Source organism: Vespa crabro, chromosome 14, assembly GCF_910589235.1.
Source record: "Vespa crabro chromosome 14, iyVesCrab1.2, whole genome shotgun sequence".
Classification (NCBI taxonomy): Eukaryota; Metazoa; Arthropoda; class Insecta; order Hymenoptera; family Vespidae; genus Vespa; species Vespa crabro.
The window spans coordinates 4,290,431-4,310,159 of record NC_060968.1 but is presented as its reverse complement, the minus strand read 5'-3'; the positions used below and the strand labels follow the sequence as shown (position 1 = coordinate 4,310,159).

General features: G+C 30.0%; 2 protein-coding genes across 9 annotated transcripts; both read right to left on the bottom strand.

Annotated features, from left to right (window-relative positions):
* Positions 1-1,282: 1,282 nt before the first annotated feature.
* Positions 1,283-15,627, bottom strand: LOC124429024 (ras-related protein Rab-32). 6 transcript variants are annotated; one of them, XM_046973717.1, is made up of 6 exons: positions 7,728-9,043; positions 6,811-7,353; positions 5,683-6,308; positions 2,741-2,969; positions 2,287-2,612; positions 1,283-1,630 (listed from the first exon to the last, which is right to left on the bottom strand). In XM_046973717.1, exons 1-6 carry the CDS (start codon positions 8,185-8,187, stop codon positions 1,517-1,519), a joined length of 2,298 nt encoding a protein of 765 aa, XP_046829673.1. In that variant the 5' UTR covers positions 8,188-9,043; the 3' UTR covers positions 1,283-1,516. The 6 variants fall into 6 exon arrangements, with proteins under 6 accessions (XP_046829673.1, XP_046829674.1, XP_046829675.1 ...); XM_046973718.1 differs by having other exon boundaries at positions 5,683-6,291; positions 6,890-7,353; positions 7,728-9,041; XM_046973719.1 differs by lacking the exon at positions 5,683-6,308 and having other exon boundaries at positions 6,890-7,353; positions 7,728-9,023.
* On the bottom strand, positions 15,520-19,702 carry LOC124429023 (conserved oligomeric Golgi complex subunit 1). 3 transcript variants are annotated; one of them, XR_006943363.1, is made up of 10 exons: positions 19,449-19,701; positions 19,169-19,336; positions 18,819-19,101; positions 18,543-18,744; positions 18,031-18,447; positions 17,038-17,944; positions 16,658-16,937; positions 16,326-16,535; positions 15,765-15,991; positions 15,520-15,658 (listed from the first exon to the last, which is right to left on the bottom strand). XR_006943363.1 is itself a non-coding variant. In XM_046973716.1 (10 exons), exons 1-9 carry the CDS (start codon positions 19,589-19,591, stop codon positions 16,147-16,149), a joined length of 2,628 nt encoding a protein of 875 aa, XP_046829672.1. In that variant the 5' UTR covers positions 19,592-19,702; the 3' UTR covers positions 15,876-15,991; positions 16,126-16,146. The 3 variants fall into 3 exon arrangements, 2 of the variants coding, with proteins under 2 accessions (XP_046829671.1, XP_046829672.1); XM_046973716.1 differs by lacking the exon at positions 15,520-15,658 and adding an exon at positions 16,126-16,164 and having other exon boundaries at positions 15,876-15,991; positions 19,449-19,702; XM_046973715.1 differs by lacking the exon at positions 15,520-15,658 and having other exon boundaries at positions 15,762-15,991.
* Positions 19,703-19,729: the final 27 nt, after the last annotated feature.

The window sequence follows — 19,729 nt, the reverse complement described above, 5'->3', positions numbered from 1 at the left end:
AACTGTTATAAGCGATTGAAAGGCACTGAGAATTAGAATTAGAATTTTAAAGGCCAAATGCTAGAAGCCAATGTTATTAAAATGGAATTAGATTAGAATAATAGGCGAATACATACATACATACATACATACATACATACATACATATATATATATATATATATATATATATATATATATGTATTTGTTTTTCTGCAATCTGTTTTTTTTTTCTTTTTCTTTTTTGTGCATCATTAAATGACACTTCGCCGCTGGCACTTGGCTTAATATAACAATTAAAAAAGAATATATATAATTTTTTGTTTCGTCTGATCATAGGAATGATCATATTGTTTAATGTCTAAATCTTTACAATTATCGACATATTGCGTTTCTTAAAGATATCTCTTTTTTTTCCTTATTTTCTGAGAGAGAGAGAGAGAGAGAGAGGGAGAAAGAGAGAGAAAGAATCATCTTGAGAATAATAATCTTAACGCTTTAGCGATTATTATTAAGCTGTCTCTGATAGCTACCCCAAATTTAAGTCGCTTATTCTAATCACTATTTTTTTTTAGCCTGATTAGATCTTATCGTTATTATAAATAGAAATATTATGTGTGTATTACGTCAGAGTCTCTCTTCTCTTTACAGATTGATTGATTGATTGATTTTAAAGAATAAAAGAAAAATGTGTTGCTGCGCTCATTCAGTCTATCGATTTAATACAAATCTATAGAGAGAGAGAGAGAGAGAGAGAGAGAGAAAGAGAGAGAGAGATGATGAGGATATTTTAACTATTTAAATATCTTGAAATAATTAAAGTAAAATATAATGCGAATAGTTTCTTTTTCCTTTTTTTTTTGTTTGTTTGTTTTCTGTTTTTTTTTTTTTTCATATTATTCTACATATATATATATATATATATATATATATATATATATATATATATATATATATAAACTCTTCATGCGCATTATTATATTACGAATATTTAAAATGAAAAAAAAACTGGAATTAACAACAAACAACACTCCTATACCATTCCCTCCCCTCGTCCGTCCATCCGATCCACCCTAGGACACACAATCCAAAAAAATCTAGCCTTTCAATTTGTCTACATTGTCTTTCAATAAAACCATATTAAAAGAATTGATATTATATATATATACATATGAAATTTAAAAATATTTGTTGGAATGTTTTTTCTCGTTAGTTAGATAGATAGATAGATAGAGATAGAGATAGAGATAGAGATAGAGATAGAGAGAGAGAGAGAAAGAGAAAGAAAGAAAAGAAGCAATAATTAAAACTCATAATAACTTCTTAATAAAACGATACTGAACAATGAGGTTCTATCTTTTTTGTTTTTATCCGTTTGATTAGTTTGTTGATTTGGTTTATTTCTTTTTTTTCTTCTAAGATGGAGTGCGCAGAGTCGAAGTAGACAATGATCAACGACGACAACGACGACAACTACGACGACGAAGACGAAGACGAAGACGAAGACGAAGACGAAGACGAAGACGTTTCCAAATCGTCAGCAGGAACAAGATTTCTTTGAACTGACGGGTGATTGATTCAACGCAAATCTCTCACCGTCGTTTTGATCCTGCGAATCATTGCCTCTCATAATCTGATCGTTTTGAAGTATCTGAAACAAAATCGATACGTATATAATTATTTGAAAAAATAAAAAAAAAAAAAAAAAAAAAAAATGAGAGGAAAAAAAAGAAAAGAAAAAACTTCAACCACTTCTAACACTTAACATTTTCTCTTTCGAGTCATCATTAATGATTTATAAAAACGTTCGACAATCTTCAATTAAAAACGTTTGAAATAAAATACTCGAAGAAAATTATATACTTGTGAAATGTGTTAAATGTTTACTTAATCACTTAACCACGTTTAAGTATAAGGGTGTAACTTATTTGTTAAATGTATACATTATTATTTAAACGTCCATTCATTAAGCTAACTAACAATATGTATTATACAATGACATTATAATCAATGCGAATCTAATAATTTGTTAGAATAATAGATTAGGGAGATACATATGGAATATGTATATCATATACAAATCTCTTTGGTCGTTCCTCATATATGAAAGAACTTTACGCAACGCTTATGTAACTTAAAGCTAGAAGCACATATAATATATATATATATACACCTGTCCTATACGCATGATGATGATGATCACGTAACTAAAATACTCGTTAATGCATAAAATTGTTTTTCTCTTCATTTTTTTTTTCTTTTCTTCATGTTTTTTTCTTTCTTTGTAATATTCCGTTTAATATTTACCTTATTTACAAGAAATCTTGCCGCCTCTTCAATATTAATATTTTCCTTGGCCGATGTCTCAAACCAACCAACGAAATTCTTCTCTTTACAATACTCGTCCATTTTATTTGGGGAATTAACCAAACCTTCCTTCTGCTGGTCACATTTATTTGCCAAAAGTACACAGGGTATCGGCGAGCCATCCGGAAGTTGTACCTTGGAGTCAAGATCTTGTTTCCATTTGACGACAGCATCCAAAGTTGCGCTTCTCGTAACATCGAACACTATGAAAGCACCTACTGCTTCCTTGTAATATACCCTTGTCATATTTCCAAATCTTTCTTGACCTAAATGTATGAATAATCAAATGATATATATATATATATATATATATATATCATTTTGAAATAAATAAATAAACTTCAAGGTCTGTTTTTTTTTTCTTTTTTTATTCGTTTTATCCTTTCGAATTTACCTGCTATGTCCCATAATTGAAGTCTGATTATAGTATGGGGATCCCAATTGAGAACTTTCAATGCAAAATCAACGCCTATCGTTGCACGATAATGTTGAGAAAAGAATTGGTGTACGTATCGTTTTATGATCGACGTCTTCCCGGCTCCCAATTCACCGATTACCAATATCTTATACAAATGCTCCCTCTTCTCTCCAACTCCAATATTTGGAGCATTGTTCTGTGACGACTGGAAAAATTCAATATAAAACAACAATATTAATTTATTAATTGAACTGATCAATTATACTACGAACGTTTCTATCTACGTCGTGTCTTCTCTCTTTGTATCTTTTATCGTAGTTGGAAAAAAAAAAGAAAGAAAAAGAAAAAGAAAACGAAAAAAAAAAAAAAGAAATAAAGAAAAAAAGAGAGCGAGATAGACGAAAAGAGAGACGAAAAAAAAAAAAAAGGAAGAAAGAAAAAAAAAGTAAGAAAATTATAGCTTGATCATTTCTCTTTGGTATGATAGGGTAAAGATCATTGGACGACTCTCGTTATTGAAATTATCGTTTGGTACCTACTCGACAAATTCATTTTATCAATATGACCTCCCTCCCTCCCGCCCTCTCCTCCTTATCCCCGATACGTCAAATGTATTAATAATTTTCCCTCATCAGATACGATAAATAAATTAATGGGATTATTATCTTCTTCCTTTTGCTTGTTTTCTTTTTTTTTTTCCTTTTTTTCTTTTCTTCTTAAATATTCAAACGACGCTAAAATTAAAATACCAAGAATCAAAAATGATTATGTATGCGAGGCGGGAGAGGGGGATTTTTTTTTTTTCTTTTTTTTTTTTAATGTTCATTATCAAAGATACATAGATCTTTTCGATAAATGAACCTTGAACCATTTCCAATGTCTCGATTGGAGTTTCCACTTGAAAAGATTAAACACTCCTGGTCTGTGCCAGATCTTCAATTCCATATCCATATTTCTCACACGTCAAGGGAAATATCACGAATAAATTTTTTTCCCTTTTATTATTATTGTTATTATTATTCGTTATTAATATTATTAATATCAATATTATTAATTATTAAAAATTATTATTATTATTATTATTATTATTATTATTATTATTATTATTATTATTATTTCTAACAAATTTTCTCAAGTGAAACTTTCTGTTGCTGGTACACTGTTGCTGGCACGAAAGTCGCAATCTAAATGACTTCTACCATCGTCTGAGTTTCGCGTCAATGTATTATACTTCATGTACAAATAAATATATACATATATATATATACATATATATATATATATATATATATATATGTATGTATATAAACCTGTATATATATGTATATCAAGAAGACGTTGATAAACAAGAGATTCTAGAAGAATAACAATAATTCTTTCGACCTGATAACATTCTCATACAATAAGTACGATCGTTTAATTTATATACATTTAATAATAGATATTTCCATAGTTGCTTATATTGAAAGAACAATTTGACTACACCAAATAAAACTTTTACGTGATTGAATTAAGCTTAAAAAAGAAAAAAAAAAAGAAAAGAAAAAGAAGAAGAAAAAAGTCGTCTTTACGATCAGCCCGACTCACATTATACTAATAATTTTGTGAAAAAGTGATCTATTTTTTAAGGACTAAAATCGATATCAAAAAAAAAAAAAGAAAAGAAAAGAAAAAGAAAAAAAGAAAAAAAGAAAGAAAAAAAAGAAAAAGAAAAAGAAAAAAAAGAAAGAAAAACAACCAAACAAACAAGAAAGAAAAAAGAAGAAGGAAATTAGGTCAATTTCATTATCATCGGGCCTCGCCTAAAATTGAATATATTATTATATAAAAAAAAAAAAATGACTACAAACAATAATACAAGCAAACGAGACGACAAGAGTCATTATTAAAGAGAAAGAGAGAAAGAGAGAGAGAGAGAGAGAGAGAGAGAGAGAGAGAGAGAGAGAAGATAAAGTACGCAAAGCCGCGTAACTTGAGAACCTGCTAGAAGAAAGGAGGTTAGAGGGATGGGAGGGAGGGAGGGATCAAGGAAAATGGATCGAGGGTATCCGCAAACTGGAGACCACAAGGTACAACCGTCTATATCGATCTTCTCGATATCATAAAATTACATGATCGTGAGACATCAACTAAAACGGCTACATGGGTGTTAACTAGGATAATAATTATTTGAAAGAAATGTATTAAATCATTTCTATCAATCCTAATCGATAATATATAAAAAATAATAGACAATAACGTCAGTATTTATACGATTGATCAATTAACACAACAAGAATCGTACGTGAAACTGTGTAATTAAAACAAAAAAAAAAAAAAAAAAAAAAAAGGAACAGAAAAGAAAAAAATCAACTTGACAAGAAAGGAGAACCAGTGTTTTATGTAACTACTCCCACCCCCTCCTACTTCCACCCCTTCTTCTTCCCCCACCTTATCATCACCCCCTTAACTATCGACTATTTACTTTTCGAGGTTACAAATCGTTACGAAATTAAATGGGAAGGGGGGAAAAAAAAATAAGAAAAAAGAAGGAGGAAAAGGAAAAAATTATTACATCTTATAATGAGCACTGTGCATATGTGTTTGTATATATATATATATATATATATATATGTAGATATGTATGTGTATGTAGATGTGTCGTCTCCATGAATATTGACTCGTATCACTTGTTTTACTTGAGAGCAGCAGACGAAGAAGAATGATTTATATCTGATAATTGATTATTACGTATGTACATACATATCTTTCCCCGCTCGATCCCCTCCCATCCCTATAGTGGGGATAAGAGAGAGACAGAGACAGAAAGAAAGAGAGAGAGAGAGAGAGAGAGAGAGAGAGAGAAAGAGATAGAGAGAAAAAAAAAGGATAAGGTGTCTAAAGCTAGAGCGATTCGTTTTTATCGATATTTTTCTCACCGCACTTTCCTGGCTGCTAGATCTCGCTTTTTCAATGTTATCATTGGCAGCTGCCAACATGGGTGCCATGGCTGATTGTAACTTGGCGTATTCTTCGTCCTGCCTATCAAATCTCTCAATATAATCCTCCTCGATCCCGGCTAAATAACCCAATCCAGTATCCTCGTCGAAAGTACCTTCGAACGTTGAAAAAGTATCGAACTTTCTTACGCTAATGTGTCTTGCCTTTTTCTTCAATGTATCTTTACCATCCTTATCGTCGAAATCAAAATCATGAGATTTCTCTATAACATTATTACGATCCTCGTCTAATGTTACGGCTATTACCGTTTCACCAGAATCACTGATGTCTCTTGTACTCTCGAATAATCTACGTTGAAATATCGCACGTTTCTCTTCCAATAACGACAATTTTCTACGCAATTCTACTGGCGAAGTTTTCCTCGTATTAATAATACTACCGCCATCAGACTCGGCTTTTATCGATAATCTCTTTGGCCTCAGCACCTCCGACGACGTTGATTCCTTTCGTTGATCCGGCCATCTTGATATTGCATACGGCAAAGTAGACGTACAATGGATTTCGGATTTCCTTTCTTGTTCTGTACTCTGTCGATCCGGTGATTCTGTATATTTCGAGAATAGAAGAGAGAGAGAGGAAGGGAGAAGAGAGAGAGAGAAAGAGAGAGAGAGAGAGAGAGAACAAGAAACGGGAAAAAAAAGAAAAGAAAAACTAAATGCCCTATTGAGTGTATCAGCTGATAAATAAAATTTTCTCTTCTTCTGAGATCTAATTTAAAAAAAAAATAAAAAAATAAAAAAAAAATTAACCACTTCTATATTTATTTGATCAGTATTTTATTAATTAACGGTATGTATTTTATATATATATATATATATATATATATATATATATTATATATGTTATATATTAATCAATATATATAACCGAATGCCAGAGTTGCAACCCGCAGGATTATCGATACATTTTCTTATAAATACTGATCATATATTTAAAATATTGATCAAAGCTTTGAAAATACTTAGCCAATAATTAGAGGCGAAAGGGTTAAACAATAAATCCTAATCGATCTACTTCCTCAAAAAATGTCACCATATTACGCTCACCGTGTTGCTGAGAACTCTTAGGAACACTTCTGATGGTCAACGACGGAGACCTGCGTTGTACTACAGTGACAGTGCTCACCGGTTTCGCGATCAGCATCTCCGGTTTCTTCGTTTCTCCCTTCTTCTCTCCTCCTTCCCTCTCCCCTACGAGCTGTTCGGAGTCGGCTTTAGAACGATGCCGTATACCCCTGAAGACACTTTTTTCAACGTCTAATCCCTTCCTAGTAAATTTCTTAGGGCTGTCCGAGTGACTGGGCGAGTCTTGAGAGGATTGGCTTTGAGATTGGCTGCTATCACCGCCATCCGGTGTCCTTCTTCTCGCTTCGTCTTGTTGTTGAGATTGTTGTTGCGATGATTGATCCGTTGATAATCGAAATTTATTTAGACTTAATCTCCGTACCAAGGAATGTGACTTTTTCTTCTTTAATATCACACCAGGACTCTCCACGGTTGTAACATTAATCGACGCAGTAGTTCTTTGATCATCCTCCGTTTCTTCCTGTTGTTGTCGACTACGTTGTACCTTCTTGCGACTTGAGGAGTCTGAGAACGAAAGAGACGATTGCCGATCAAAGCATTTTTTCCCTCTCCCTACTCTATCCTCCCCTAACCACCAACAATACCACCACCATCACCACCACCACTACCAATACCGTGTCTCGTCATCCTCAATTTTTTTTTCTAAAATCTAATATAATTTTCGTGAAATGAAATTTAACGTCAGAAAAAAAAAATCGCCCTAACATTCGATCGTTAATTATTCATCTAACAGCCAAATTGTTGTTGTTGTTGTTGTTGTTATTGTTATTGTTATTATATATTAATCATAGAAAAAAAAATCAATATTTGATCATATGGAAAAATAGAATTAGATAAAAAGAAAAAAAAAACAAATATATATAAAGGTTTTTCTTAACCTTTATCATCTTTAGGATCAGGATCAAGCTCGATAGTTGTACCATCGCCGGTTCCTTCCATCCCACGAATTGTCTTCTTTTTCATCTTGAACAATCCAGCACCATCCTTCCTAAAGCTATTCTTCAATATACCAAACCTTCCTCCTCCTCCTCCTCCTCCTCCTCCTCCTCCGCCACTACCACCACTACCAGCACCACCACCACCACTACCTTTCCTCTTTTCCTCGTTTGGTAAAGTATTAGTAGTAGTTGGTTTAGTAACCGTACTGACGGTAGTCTTTGTTGTCGTACAAGGTTGACCAGCTAAAGTATCCAAACTTGAACTGCTACCGGCAACAGTAACATATTCACCGGAAGTACTTTCAGGATTTCTTTGTCTATCCTCGTCTGATGAGGAACGAGCTAGTACGGTGTCTGGTGAACTGCCACCCTCGTTTCCACTACCATTACCATGATCCATGATGGACACGTGATCTCGAGACACTTTAAAATACTTTGTTTGAACCTCCAAGGAGGAAGGGAAAAGAAAAAAGAGAATAAGAAATAATATATATATATATATAATCTTTCTCTCTTTTTTTTCCTTCTTTTTCTTTTTCTTTTTCTTTTTCTTTCCTTTCTATCTTTCTATTTCTTTCTCTCTTTATCAGTCTCGCTCTCGTTACAACTCGGACAGACTCCACAACTTGGCTTCACCGTGCTATCCGAGGAAACCTTAGAACAGCTCGCTTTCTCGGTTTCGATCGGCCACCGACGGATAATCCGACACGTCGTCTGTCTCTAACAACAACCCTTCACACCCTTCCCTCCTTTTCTTTCTTTTTATTAGTATTATTATTTTTTTTCTTTTTCTTTTCCTTCCGTTACCCCTTTCCTCCTTCTTTCTTCATACTAATTCTCAATGAGCACAATCTTCCTGATTCAACTTCAACGAAATTACGAATTTTAGGATCTATTCGATGGTCTATCACTGAACTATTACTCAAAGGTAATAATAAAAAATAAAAAAAATAGGAAAAAAAAAAAAAATAAAAATATATATGTAGAAAAAAAAAGACGAAATAAAATTCCGAACAAAAAGATCATTAAAAAAAAAAAAAATTCTTTGAAAAGTATTCTAGCTCGCGAAAACACTGTAAAGCCTACGGTGTTCTGATGTACACTAATATGTTGATATAAAAATCTCGAAGGTAACTAAAGTGGGGGAAATATCTCCCTTCACCTCTTTCCCTCTCCCTCTCTCTCTCTTTCTCTCTCTCTCTCTCTCTCTCTCTCTCTATCTCTCTCTTCTTTTTCTTCATAAAGTATTACATATCCTTTACAACCTCAGCCAGAGGGACCAGAACCAGTGTCAACACCAATACACTAACCAACATGATCTTTGTTATGTTGATACCTTTATAAATACAAGAGACACGATATATATATATATATATATATATATATATATATATATGTATATATATATATATATATATAGTTAATATGTGCATATATATATATATATGCACATATGCACACATACACGCACAAAATATATATCATCTTAATTTTACGCATATATCGGCCTTATGTCCATACATATTTTACATGACCTACACTATAAATGATCATACTGACATACTGGAATTAGAGTAAGTCTTTTTGTCAACGCATCATATATCGCATAAGTTACAATTATTCGAACAGACAGATCGAGAACAAGTTACAAATTTGTTATGTAATCAACCCAATGTCTACAGTATATCCTATTCATTCATCTATCTACCTATTTATCTATCTATCTATCTATCTATCTATTTCTGTTTCTCTCTCTCTCTCTCTCTCTCTCTCTCTCTCACTCTCTCTCTCTCTCTCTCTCTCTTTCTCTTTCTTTCAATAGGACAGACTTATGTAAATAGTAATCACATAGCTGACTATGTAATTACTCAATTGCAACAGAAGTTGGTTTAATGTCAACCATTTTAACAACACCGACCGTTTAATTTATCGATTATTTTCTTATTTATCGACATGATCAATATGATGACCATGATGGCCATCGACTGCCATCTTGGAACTTTGTATACAATTTCAAAGTATTTCTGATTCGATTAATTATTTGCATGTTTCTTTTTCTTTTTCTTTTTCAAATTTAATTAGAAAAAAATAATAAATGTTAAGTATGTTAATTATTATTTCTTTAATATTTATATTTCGTTATAATAACTAAGAGAATCTTTTATAATAATTCCATACGGTCAACCACCCACGTGAACGGAGAACAGAGAAGACATGTACCATGATCACGAGGTCAGGTTGTACTTGTTTGCTTAATACTTATATAAGATACTAGTTTTACTGACAATTTATATGTGTGTGTGTGTGTGTGTGTAAAATAAAATAAACTCGTACCATTTTAAAAAATAATAACTAAATTCGTATAAATATTATAAAATCATTATATAGTTATGTATACTGATAATTCATAAATAGGATATACGCAATAATATAAAATGTAATAAAAATTATAAATAATATAGCAATAAGCAAAATGTTTGTTTGAAAATTTTATACAATTTTTTGTTTTATACACATTTCCATGTATAAAAGAATGATCAATCGTATTTTACTCGATTGATCACTTGAACACATTAATTAACTTACTCAGCTCGTTTCTTTTTTTTCTCTTTTTTTTTATTATTATTATTTCTTTTTCTTTTTTTTTTTAATTTTCAAGCGTAAATACGAACTAACATTAATAATTACACGTTCCATTTATGTAATGAATAGTTAATTGGATGGCTGTCTTTGATAACCACATAAGCATTGCAACGTAAAAATATTTGTAATCGTATTTTGTATATATTGATGATATTAAATAAATATTATTTAAAATCATTCGATATTTTTGTAAACTTTTCGATTTTATGACTCATCAGATTGCAACAGAAAGTAGATAACATGGAACATATTAATTATTTCATCTTATTAAATAATAGTTCAACGATAAATGATTTTATTTCTTAAAAAGCAAGAAAAAAAGAAAAAAGAGAAATATTTACAAAGATGATCTACATGAAAAATATTACGATTAATAGCGATTTATTTTTTCCCCTCTCACTCTTTTTTTTTTTTTTTTTTTTTTTAATAACATTTCATAAAATTATTTGTATCTTTTTGTTAGAATTTGAGTACTGCACGTTGTCATTTAATAACAATAATAATAATAATAGTAATTATTATTATCAAAAAAAAATTGTTTAAATAGAAAAATGTTGCATACAAAAAAAGAAAAAAAAAACAAATAAAAAGAAAATATGTAACACTTTATATGCGAACCACTTAAATTACAAATTTCCTTTTTAATTACCTTTTTTATCGTCCTGAAATTATCCTGATGCAATTTATTGCCACAACCAAGTTTCATATTAAGATCGAGATAAAGATGATTATTATTCAACAATTGTGGGGGTGGTTCCATTGGGGGTGGATTCGCCTCCTTTTTATGTTTCAAACGTCTTTCTGTTCTCTCTTGTCTCGTACGTAACACTAACACAACATTTCGGTCCAACATCTCTCTCTCTCTCTCTCTTTCTATCTCTCTTTCTCTCTCTGTCTCTCTTACTATACCTTTTACTTTTTCTAAATAATACCTAATCTTACAATCGTAATCGTCGATTTCGTCCACGTAAACGATTATTTCGATACGATCTATCAATAAAATCACACCTCATCGCACTTATTACACGTGAAACTGCTTAATTTGATTCTTTCATTTGAACGAAAAAAAAAAAAAAAAAAAAAAAAAAAAAAAAAAAAAAAAAAAAAAAAAAAAAAAAAAAAAAAAAAAAAAACAAGAAAAGAAAATAAAGATCGATATGATCAATGACGAATTTCGATCGATTTAATTTTCAATAATCAATTATATGCACTTCGATAATAATAACAAACAAAATATAAAACGTATGTATATCACTTTCTCTTTTCTCTCCTAATTAATTGATTAATTAATTAATTGTTTCTTTTTCCGTGCGGGTCCGTTTCTTACCGGAAAAAAGGGGAAAAAAAAAAAGAATGAAAAGAGAAAAGAAGAAGCAAGAAAATATTAAAGAGTCACGTTGTAACGAGAAAGATCGTGTGTTCGCTGAGTACAAAGTCGCAGAATATATTAGTCCGAGTTCGCTGGACGTTATCGGTCCCATTCGTTATCATCTCTATAATGAGAGTCAAAAAAATAAAAAAAATAAAAAGTAATAATAAAAAACAAAAAAAAAAAAAAGAAAAGAAAAGAAAAAAGAACTTAATATCTCGTCGCACGCACGACGATCAATTTATAGAGAGATGGACGCAGTTTCCTAAGTATACATTGCGTGGACCACTTCCCTATCTCTATCTATCTCCCTCTATCTCTCCCTCCCACCTCTCTCTCTCTCTCTCTCTCTCTCTACTCTCTTTCTCATAGATATATATATATGTACATACGCACACACGCACACGCGCGTGCACACATAGAGATATATTTTTCTATACGTTCGATGAAAAAAAAAAAAAAAAAAAATTGAACGGCTAGGAGGAGATAAGAAGAAGGATGACTATCGTTCAATACTTATCAAGAATGCCGACAATTTTTTAATAGTACAACGACTAATCATATCTGTCGTTACGATATTCAGTGACAGTCTCAAATTAATCATTAAAAAAGTTCGGCAAAATAAAAAAAGAAAAGGAGACTGCTTAAAATAGAGAAATAATGTTACGCGTTATATCGATGATTTTAATAATAATAATAATAATAATAATAATAATACTAAATACGTTTTAATAGAAAAATTATAATAAAAATAGTTCGTAACCCATCGCGTGTAAAAATTCAATAGAAAACTTTTTAATTTACCCTCTTCTTTTCTCCAATTTATTAATAATAATAATAATAATAATAATAATAATAATAATAATAATAATAAACACATTTAGATAGGAAAAATTATGAGGAAAATAACATTTTATATGAAAAACATTGCAAGAAACTTTTTAATTTGTCTTCTTCCTTACTAATCCAATTTACTATCACACAATCAAATATAAACATGTGTGTGTGTGTGTGTGTGCGTGTGTGTGTGTGTCGATAAAATTAGATCGAATATTCATAAAAAAAAAAAGTTAAAACAAGAAAAAAAAATATACAGATTCTTGATATCAATTTATATTTGAACAATTTGAAACTGACCTTGTACGGTTCGCAAAATTGTAATATTAATATAACATTGAACGATCACATCTGATTATTCTCTCTCTCTCTCTCTCTCTCTCTCTCTCTCTCTCTCTCTCTCTCCTTTTCTTTTTTGACATGATAAAAATATCATTATTGTATAGAGAAAAGAGAGAAAATAAGCCGTAAAAAAGAACCAAAGATGTTCTCTTTTCTTTTTCTTTTTAATTTGTTTTTTTTTTTTTTTTTATTTCGAACGATATCAACCTTCGGCGCCAATAATCTGAGCGAATGATAAACCAGAAAAAAAAAAAAATTCGACTAATCTTTCATCTTTTTCTCTAAAATTCATCGTACGTATGGTACGTATGTGTATCATTCTCTCATTCCATCCATCAAATATGAAATATATGATAATAATTACGTGTGATTCTGACGGCATTATTACATCATTTAATATACGATGTATCAAATCATTATTGCGAGAATAGAGAGAGACAGAGAGAAAGAGAGAGAGAGAGAGAGAGAGAGAGAGAGAGAGAGAGAGAGAAAGAGAGAAGTTAAAATCTCCTTCCAAATATTGAGATAAAAGAAGACAAGAAAGAAAAATATGTTTATGTGAATCTATATATATACATATGTATATATATATATATATACATATGTATATATATATATATATACATATGTATATATATCGTACTATAAACCAAATTAAGATTATTATATACATACATACACTTTTCTTAATGTAAGTGCCGCATGCCTCAAGACGAAAACTCTTGAACTCTTGAACTATTGAACTTTTTCAATGCTATTAAATTATTCTTCGCTAATTACAGGAAACAATCGAAAAAAGGAGTAGAGAAAACAACAAAACAGAATAAAAAATATTCATTCGCTTTTGTAAGTTCAATTGATGACGTCTATTATAAGTATGTACGTTTATTGATCGGATTAGTATTGGATTAAAGATTAAGTCTTTTATTTTCGTCCACATTTGCATTTTTTCTAACATACCTACATACCTCCCACTATGTTAATATAATTCTCATTAATGGTAACAATGTCATAAATAAAAATAATTAATTTTTACAAACTATCTAACCTCTCCCCCCACCCCCAATATTTTTCGTTTGCAACGCCACCATCGACTTAACTAACAATTGTTGTTATCGAAAGGAAGGAAAAAAAAACAAAAAAAAAAAAAAAATAAAAAGATAAAAAAGAGGAAAACATTTTCTATAAAAAAATATCATTGCGCATACTTTTAATCTAAAAATCTAACGTCGCAAAAGAAAGAAAAAAAAAAAAAAAAAGAAAAAAAAAAAAGAAAAAAACTAAAATTAAATAAAATTCTCGAACGAACAATAAGTTCGATTAGGTTAAATATAGATCATAAACTTTATAGTAAGCAAACCCCCTTTCCGATTCATTTGAAATTGACTGTATTTACATTACGTATGTTTATATATATACATACATATATATATATATATATATATATATATATATATATGAATACCACACACACACACACACCTCACTTCTCAAATTGTTGTATCTTCGTCGTACATACTCACCAACAAGTTTATCAATCAAATCTCTGATCCGATTAGATAAAGCAGACGTCTTTTTACGTAGATTATCTATAACGTCGTGTCGTTTCTCATTTGTAAGAGAGAAAGATAAGAAGAGATGACGTTTTTTTGATTCGTTACTTCGAATTGATAAAACTTGTTTGATAATGCAGTATAGGATGATATGTATAATATTGGCATTCGTCCAAGAAAAAACAGTAGCTATTTATATATATACATATATATGTGTGTGTGTGTGTATGTGTATATATATATATATAAAATATATTTTATATATACGAATATATATATATATATATGAAGAATCGTAGATCAGTTTTTTTTTCATTTTCGTTGCCTCACAAATGATATATTTACTTGTTATTTTATTACACGACTAAACGATCATTGTACCTACGTTATCAGTAATAATTCTTCATTTGTAAAGAGAGACGTTTCAATAATCTAATCTTCAAACATGAAGTTTAACCTATGTATATAGCTGTACATATACAGAGAAAGAGAGAGAGAGAGAGAGAGAGAGAGAGAGAGAGAGAGAGAACAGAGGAACGCATATGCGTGTCATCACACGCATGCAAGCACCCATCGAATGCATATAAGAATCAAACGAGAGGCGCGAATTTCGAAATAGGTACTCGAGTGTAACGTTAAAAGATTAGATAGAGATTAACAAGACATAAATGTAAATAATCTTAGAAAATTGATCGTTGTTGTCGTAATACATCTTATTTGTTTCAAATACCATTCAAAAACACCGCGTCTGGCGAATTCGCAAATACTTTATGAGTATCGAACACACAGAAACGTGTAGTATTGACAAATTGAAGAAAAAAAACAATGAAAACAAAAAATATAAAAAATGATTAATAATTAAAAACTCACCATTTGATGATGCCGAGACTCTTTGTTATTGCGTCGATATTCTTTAAGCTGAACGGATTCGCCGTGTTGATTTTTCTTTGAATAAGAACGAGCGCGTCTCACTACCGATATAACCACGGATGGACCCATTCGGCCATCTTCATAAATGTCTGACTACTTACAATTGACAACTAGAGCGACATCTTCATATGTGTATTACTTTATAGGAACTTTGGCGCCCTCTGGCGGCCCTTTCGATAACTACTATAGGCGCGAATCTATTAAAAATTCGAACGAATTTATGAATATTTACAAAAAAGAAAACAAAGAAATATGGAGTATATAATTGATAAATAATATTAATATATATATATATATATATACTTTTATCTCTCTTTTATCACAATCGTCATCTTCTTTTACAAAAGGATTTATATATTTCTTTTATATATATATATACTTATGTATATATATATATTTTTTTTTATTATTTAACTAGCACTGAACCAATCCGAACCCATTGCTCCAAAAAATGCTGCTGCTCCTGATTTTATCGTAGATCCAGTAGATTCGGTTTTTGTATTATCCTTCGCTGTCGTTACTTTCTTGCGCTAATGTTCAAAATATTAAAACATTAAATAAATTATTTATACATATATCAAGGTGATTATGTTAATATTGCATTAATAATAAAATAGTTATAAAAACAATATGATCAAATCATGCATCACGTCTCTTCTCTTACCGTATTTATTAAAAGACGTACTTATATCAAAGGGTTGATCTGAGAATATATAGATATATATAAACTAATCATGTAAGATAATATATAGCATATATATATATATATATATATATATATATATATATATATACATAATAGGTAAAATATATAAATAATGAATTTTAATAAATAATAAATATGAAATTGTAACGTCCTTTTACCTGAGTTTTATCTTGTATCGTTGTTGTTACTAGAGATAAATTTCTCATTGGTACTGTTATGGCAAGAGGAGGGAACCATGGTGCACCTGTACATAGTGCAAGCAATGCTGGAGAATCTAATTTATTTCCTTCTCCAGCATTGTATTCGCTGCGTGCACCGAGAACCGAATGAAGTTGTTCCAAATGAGGTATTAAATTTCCAAGCAAAAGCTGTAAGACGAAAATATTGTTTTTCTTTTTTTCTTTTTTTTTTTTTTTTTGTTTCTTTTTTTTTCTTTTTTATGTAAAATATTTTACACGTAATTAAATTTGTTATATATTCAGACAATTACCAAAGATCTCAAAACGCTTTTCTTTACGTTTGTGTGAATGAATGGATTGATAACGTTATAATCGAACGGATCTATTTTAGAAAGTGCACTGTCTGTAGCTTTCGATGACATTTCGTTTAAGTGTTTGTTCTCTCTTGGTACCATAAGTAAAGTACAATATTTAATGTCGAATACTATTTGCAATGCTTGTTTTTGTTTAAGATTAACAATGTTGGATGTTTCTTGATAATAATTGAATAATTCTGATGCTACGGCTTCGATAATCTCGTAAAGTACTTTTCTGTAAATGCATATATAAATATTAATACATATATATATATGTATAAATATATATATATATATAAATCCTGTTTATTTGAATATATATTTTTAATAATTACTTTGGAATGGTATGTGGTATTATTTTATTTAAATCCTTGATCACTGCCATTAAAAATTTCTGTAGCATTATTGATGGTTGATACGGCACTAATATTTCAGTTTTCAATGTTTTACCATCCCCAGATTCTTCTTCGATCATTACCTTTTCCCAATCTGATAAAACTGATTTTATTTTTAAACTATCAAATAATTCTTTTGACATATATTTTTCTTTATGATCGATCAATTTATTTCTGTATTTATTGGCCCAAACGGACCATATAGAAATACTTTCTTCTTTAAGAGTATCGACTATCGTTTGCCATTTCGTATTTGTTATAGACAATCCAGTTGCCTTAGATAAATTAAAACATTTATTTAAATTAGGAGATAACGAGGTAAATGCCATAAGAAGCCTCGCCAATACTATCGTATTTATTTCTTGTTGATTATGATTGGTATTGTTATCGATATACGTATCCTTAACGTATCGTATAAAATCTTCTATCATAGTTGTACTAACATTTTGCAAATGATCTTGAATCTCGGCTCGATCGGAAAACGTATTAGGTATTACGGATATATTTTTAGATAATAAATTATCTTTGATATTTAAATTGCATACAGTATCATACAAATACTGTTCTAAGTCTGAAAGTAATTCGCATAAACTATTGTCAAAATCTTCACAAAGTTGTACCACGTTAGGAGAATATCCTTTAGTTTTCATTAATAAGGATCGTTTGCTATCCAATACAATATTGTGTGTTAATCTCTGTGGTATATCGCTTGGAGAATCCTTCCAAACGAACCATCGTAAATCGTGTTCAGGAAATTCACATCTTTCTCTGGTTACTTTGTTTAACATATCAGATATATTAGTTTTTAGATTTCTTGTAGCTTCCAACCATTTATCATGTATGATATCTAAAAACATATATATATATGTGTGTGTGTGTGTGTGTGAAATATTATAAATGACATATTAGATTTTTGTCCTAAACAATATTTACTTTTTGCTCTTTGACTTAAAAGTGGTTGAAAAAATTCTAACCAATAACTTATATTTGGTAAACCAAAGTCCTCCCATATGATGTTCCAATTTTCTGGTAAATTAATTCCAACAGCCTCCTCCCGTATACTGTATAAACCTTTCACAGAAATTATTAATTGAAATAATTTAACGACTTCGTTATTACAAAATTCTTTAAGCCAATTCAGCCATGCTTTAACACATTCTTGTAGATCTAATATAGAAAATTTATCATCTCCTTCTTGTAAAAATGGTTTCTCATTTGTTATAACAGATGATAAATATTTCTTTATCAAATCTTTGTTCGCATCGATCTTTGAAAGTAACGAATATACTTTTTCATCCTTTATCAGTGCGATATATTGCGAAACTAAACCTTCTTGTTTACCTCCAGCAGCTGAAATGAAAAGATCCTTATAAAAGACATTCTTTTCAATGAAATGATAACAGTATAAAAAATGAAAATATTATTAAACGAAACTATATACGTACTTATAAAACAAGCATAAATTAATGTGATAGTATGAATTAGCATTTCTATACAGAGTTTTATCTTTGTCTTAACGTTATAATCATTTTCATCCTTGATTATAGATTCAACGGCACGACATCTGGTAAATATTAATTTCTCTAATAAATCCTTATATGGGGTTTTATTTAATAGTATAAGCGATGCTAAACAGTTTGCCGCACTCTGAAATAGAAAATACCGATTCATCCTTCATTTTTAATATTTTTTTCAAAATAAATATAAAATTATTTATTTACCTCGATTGATACATTCCATGATCGCAATATCGTATCGCATTCTCTTAATATAATATTTTTAAATTGACCTATAATATCCCATTGTTTAAATACTATTGGATATTTTGAAGTTAATTCCTCGTTACCTATTTCAAATTTTAATCTATACTTAATATGTTGCGCTAAGATAAACAATTGAGTAGCATACAATAAATTTTGGCTTTCGATATTAGACCAAACAAATTCTGGAATGTCCATTAATATTTTTATTTGAATAATAACAGCAGCCATTTCTTCGGATTTCCTGTAATATGTTAACACATCAATCAAAAATTGTAATTAAATACAATCCGTAATATATTAATCTGTACCTGTCAGGTTCATTCTCGACAAAATCTGTTTTAAAACCAATGAGATATTTCTCTTGAAGCTCTTGAAATTTCTCTTCCGTTTCTGCTATTCTTGAACTGATCCTTTCTGCGGTAATTTTCATTTTTCCAATTGTATCCGCAGCTAATATCAAGTCACGATATCTTTCTCTAAAAGAAAGGGATATGTTTATTGATAAAACAAGAATAAAAAAAAAAAAATAATAATAATAATAATAATAATAATTAATAATTAACAAATAAATAATTATTAATAACTTACCCAACCAGAGTACGTAATTCGATCTTTTTACGGTCACTTTCTAATTGAATTTTCTTTTGAATTTCCTCAATTTCTTTTATCGTATGCTGCTCGAAAAGTTTATTAATGTCTAAATCTAAATAATTTATTGTCGTCATTTTCATTCCTTATTCCGCTGCAAATAATAGAAAATTTAAACTGTCAAAGGTCCATTTTCAATTTATACGCGTACACTAAAACACATACTTCTTTTTTTTGCACGTCAACAATATATCACAAACACAGTGTTGGAAAACTAACTG

What these genes read in the sequence shown, in the direction of transcription:
- LOC124429023 (XM_046973715.1), bottom strand. Translation starts at nt 19,591, where the DNA reads ATGAAAATGACGACAATAAATTATTTAGATTTAGACATTAATAAACTT. An exon ending in GAATTACGTACTCTGGTTGG is followed by an intron (nt 19,337 to 19,448) that starts GTAAGTTATTAA and finishes CCTTTCTTTTAG; the next exon opens with AGAAAGATATCGTGACTTGA. An exon ending in AATTTATGCTTGTTTTATAA is followed by an intron (nt 18,448 to 18,542) that starts GTACGTATATAG and finishes TTTTCATTTCAG; the next exon opens with CTGCTGGAGGTAAACAAGAA.
- LOC124429024 (XM_046973717.1), bottom strand. Translation starts at nt 8,187, where the DNA reads ATGGATCATGGTAATGGTAGTGGAAACGAGGGTGGCAGTTCACCAGAC. An exon ending in TGATCCTAAAGATGATAAAG is followed by an intron (nt 7,354 to 7,727) that starts GTTAAGAAAAAC and finishes TTTCGTTCTCAG; the next exon opens with ACTCCTCAAGTCGCAAGAAG. An exon ending in CTAGCAGCCAGGAAAGTGCG is followed by an intron (nt 2,970 to 5,682) that starts GTGAGAAAAATA and finishes GAATTTTTCCAG; the next exon opens with TCGTCACAGAACAATGCTCC.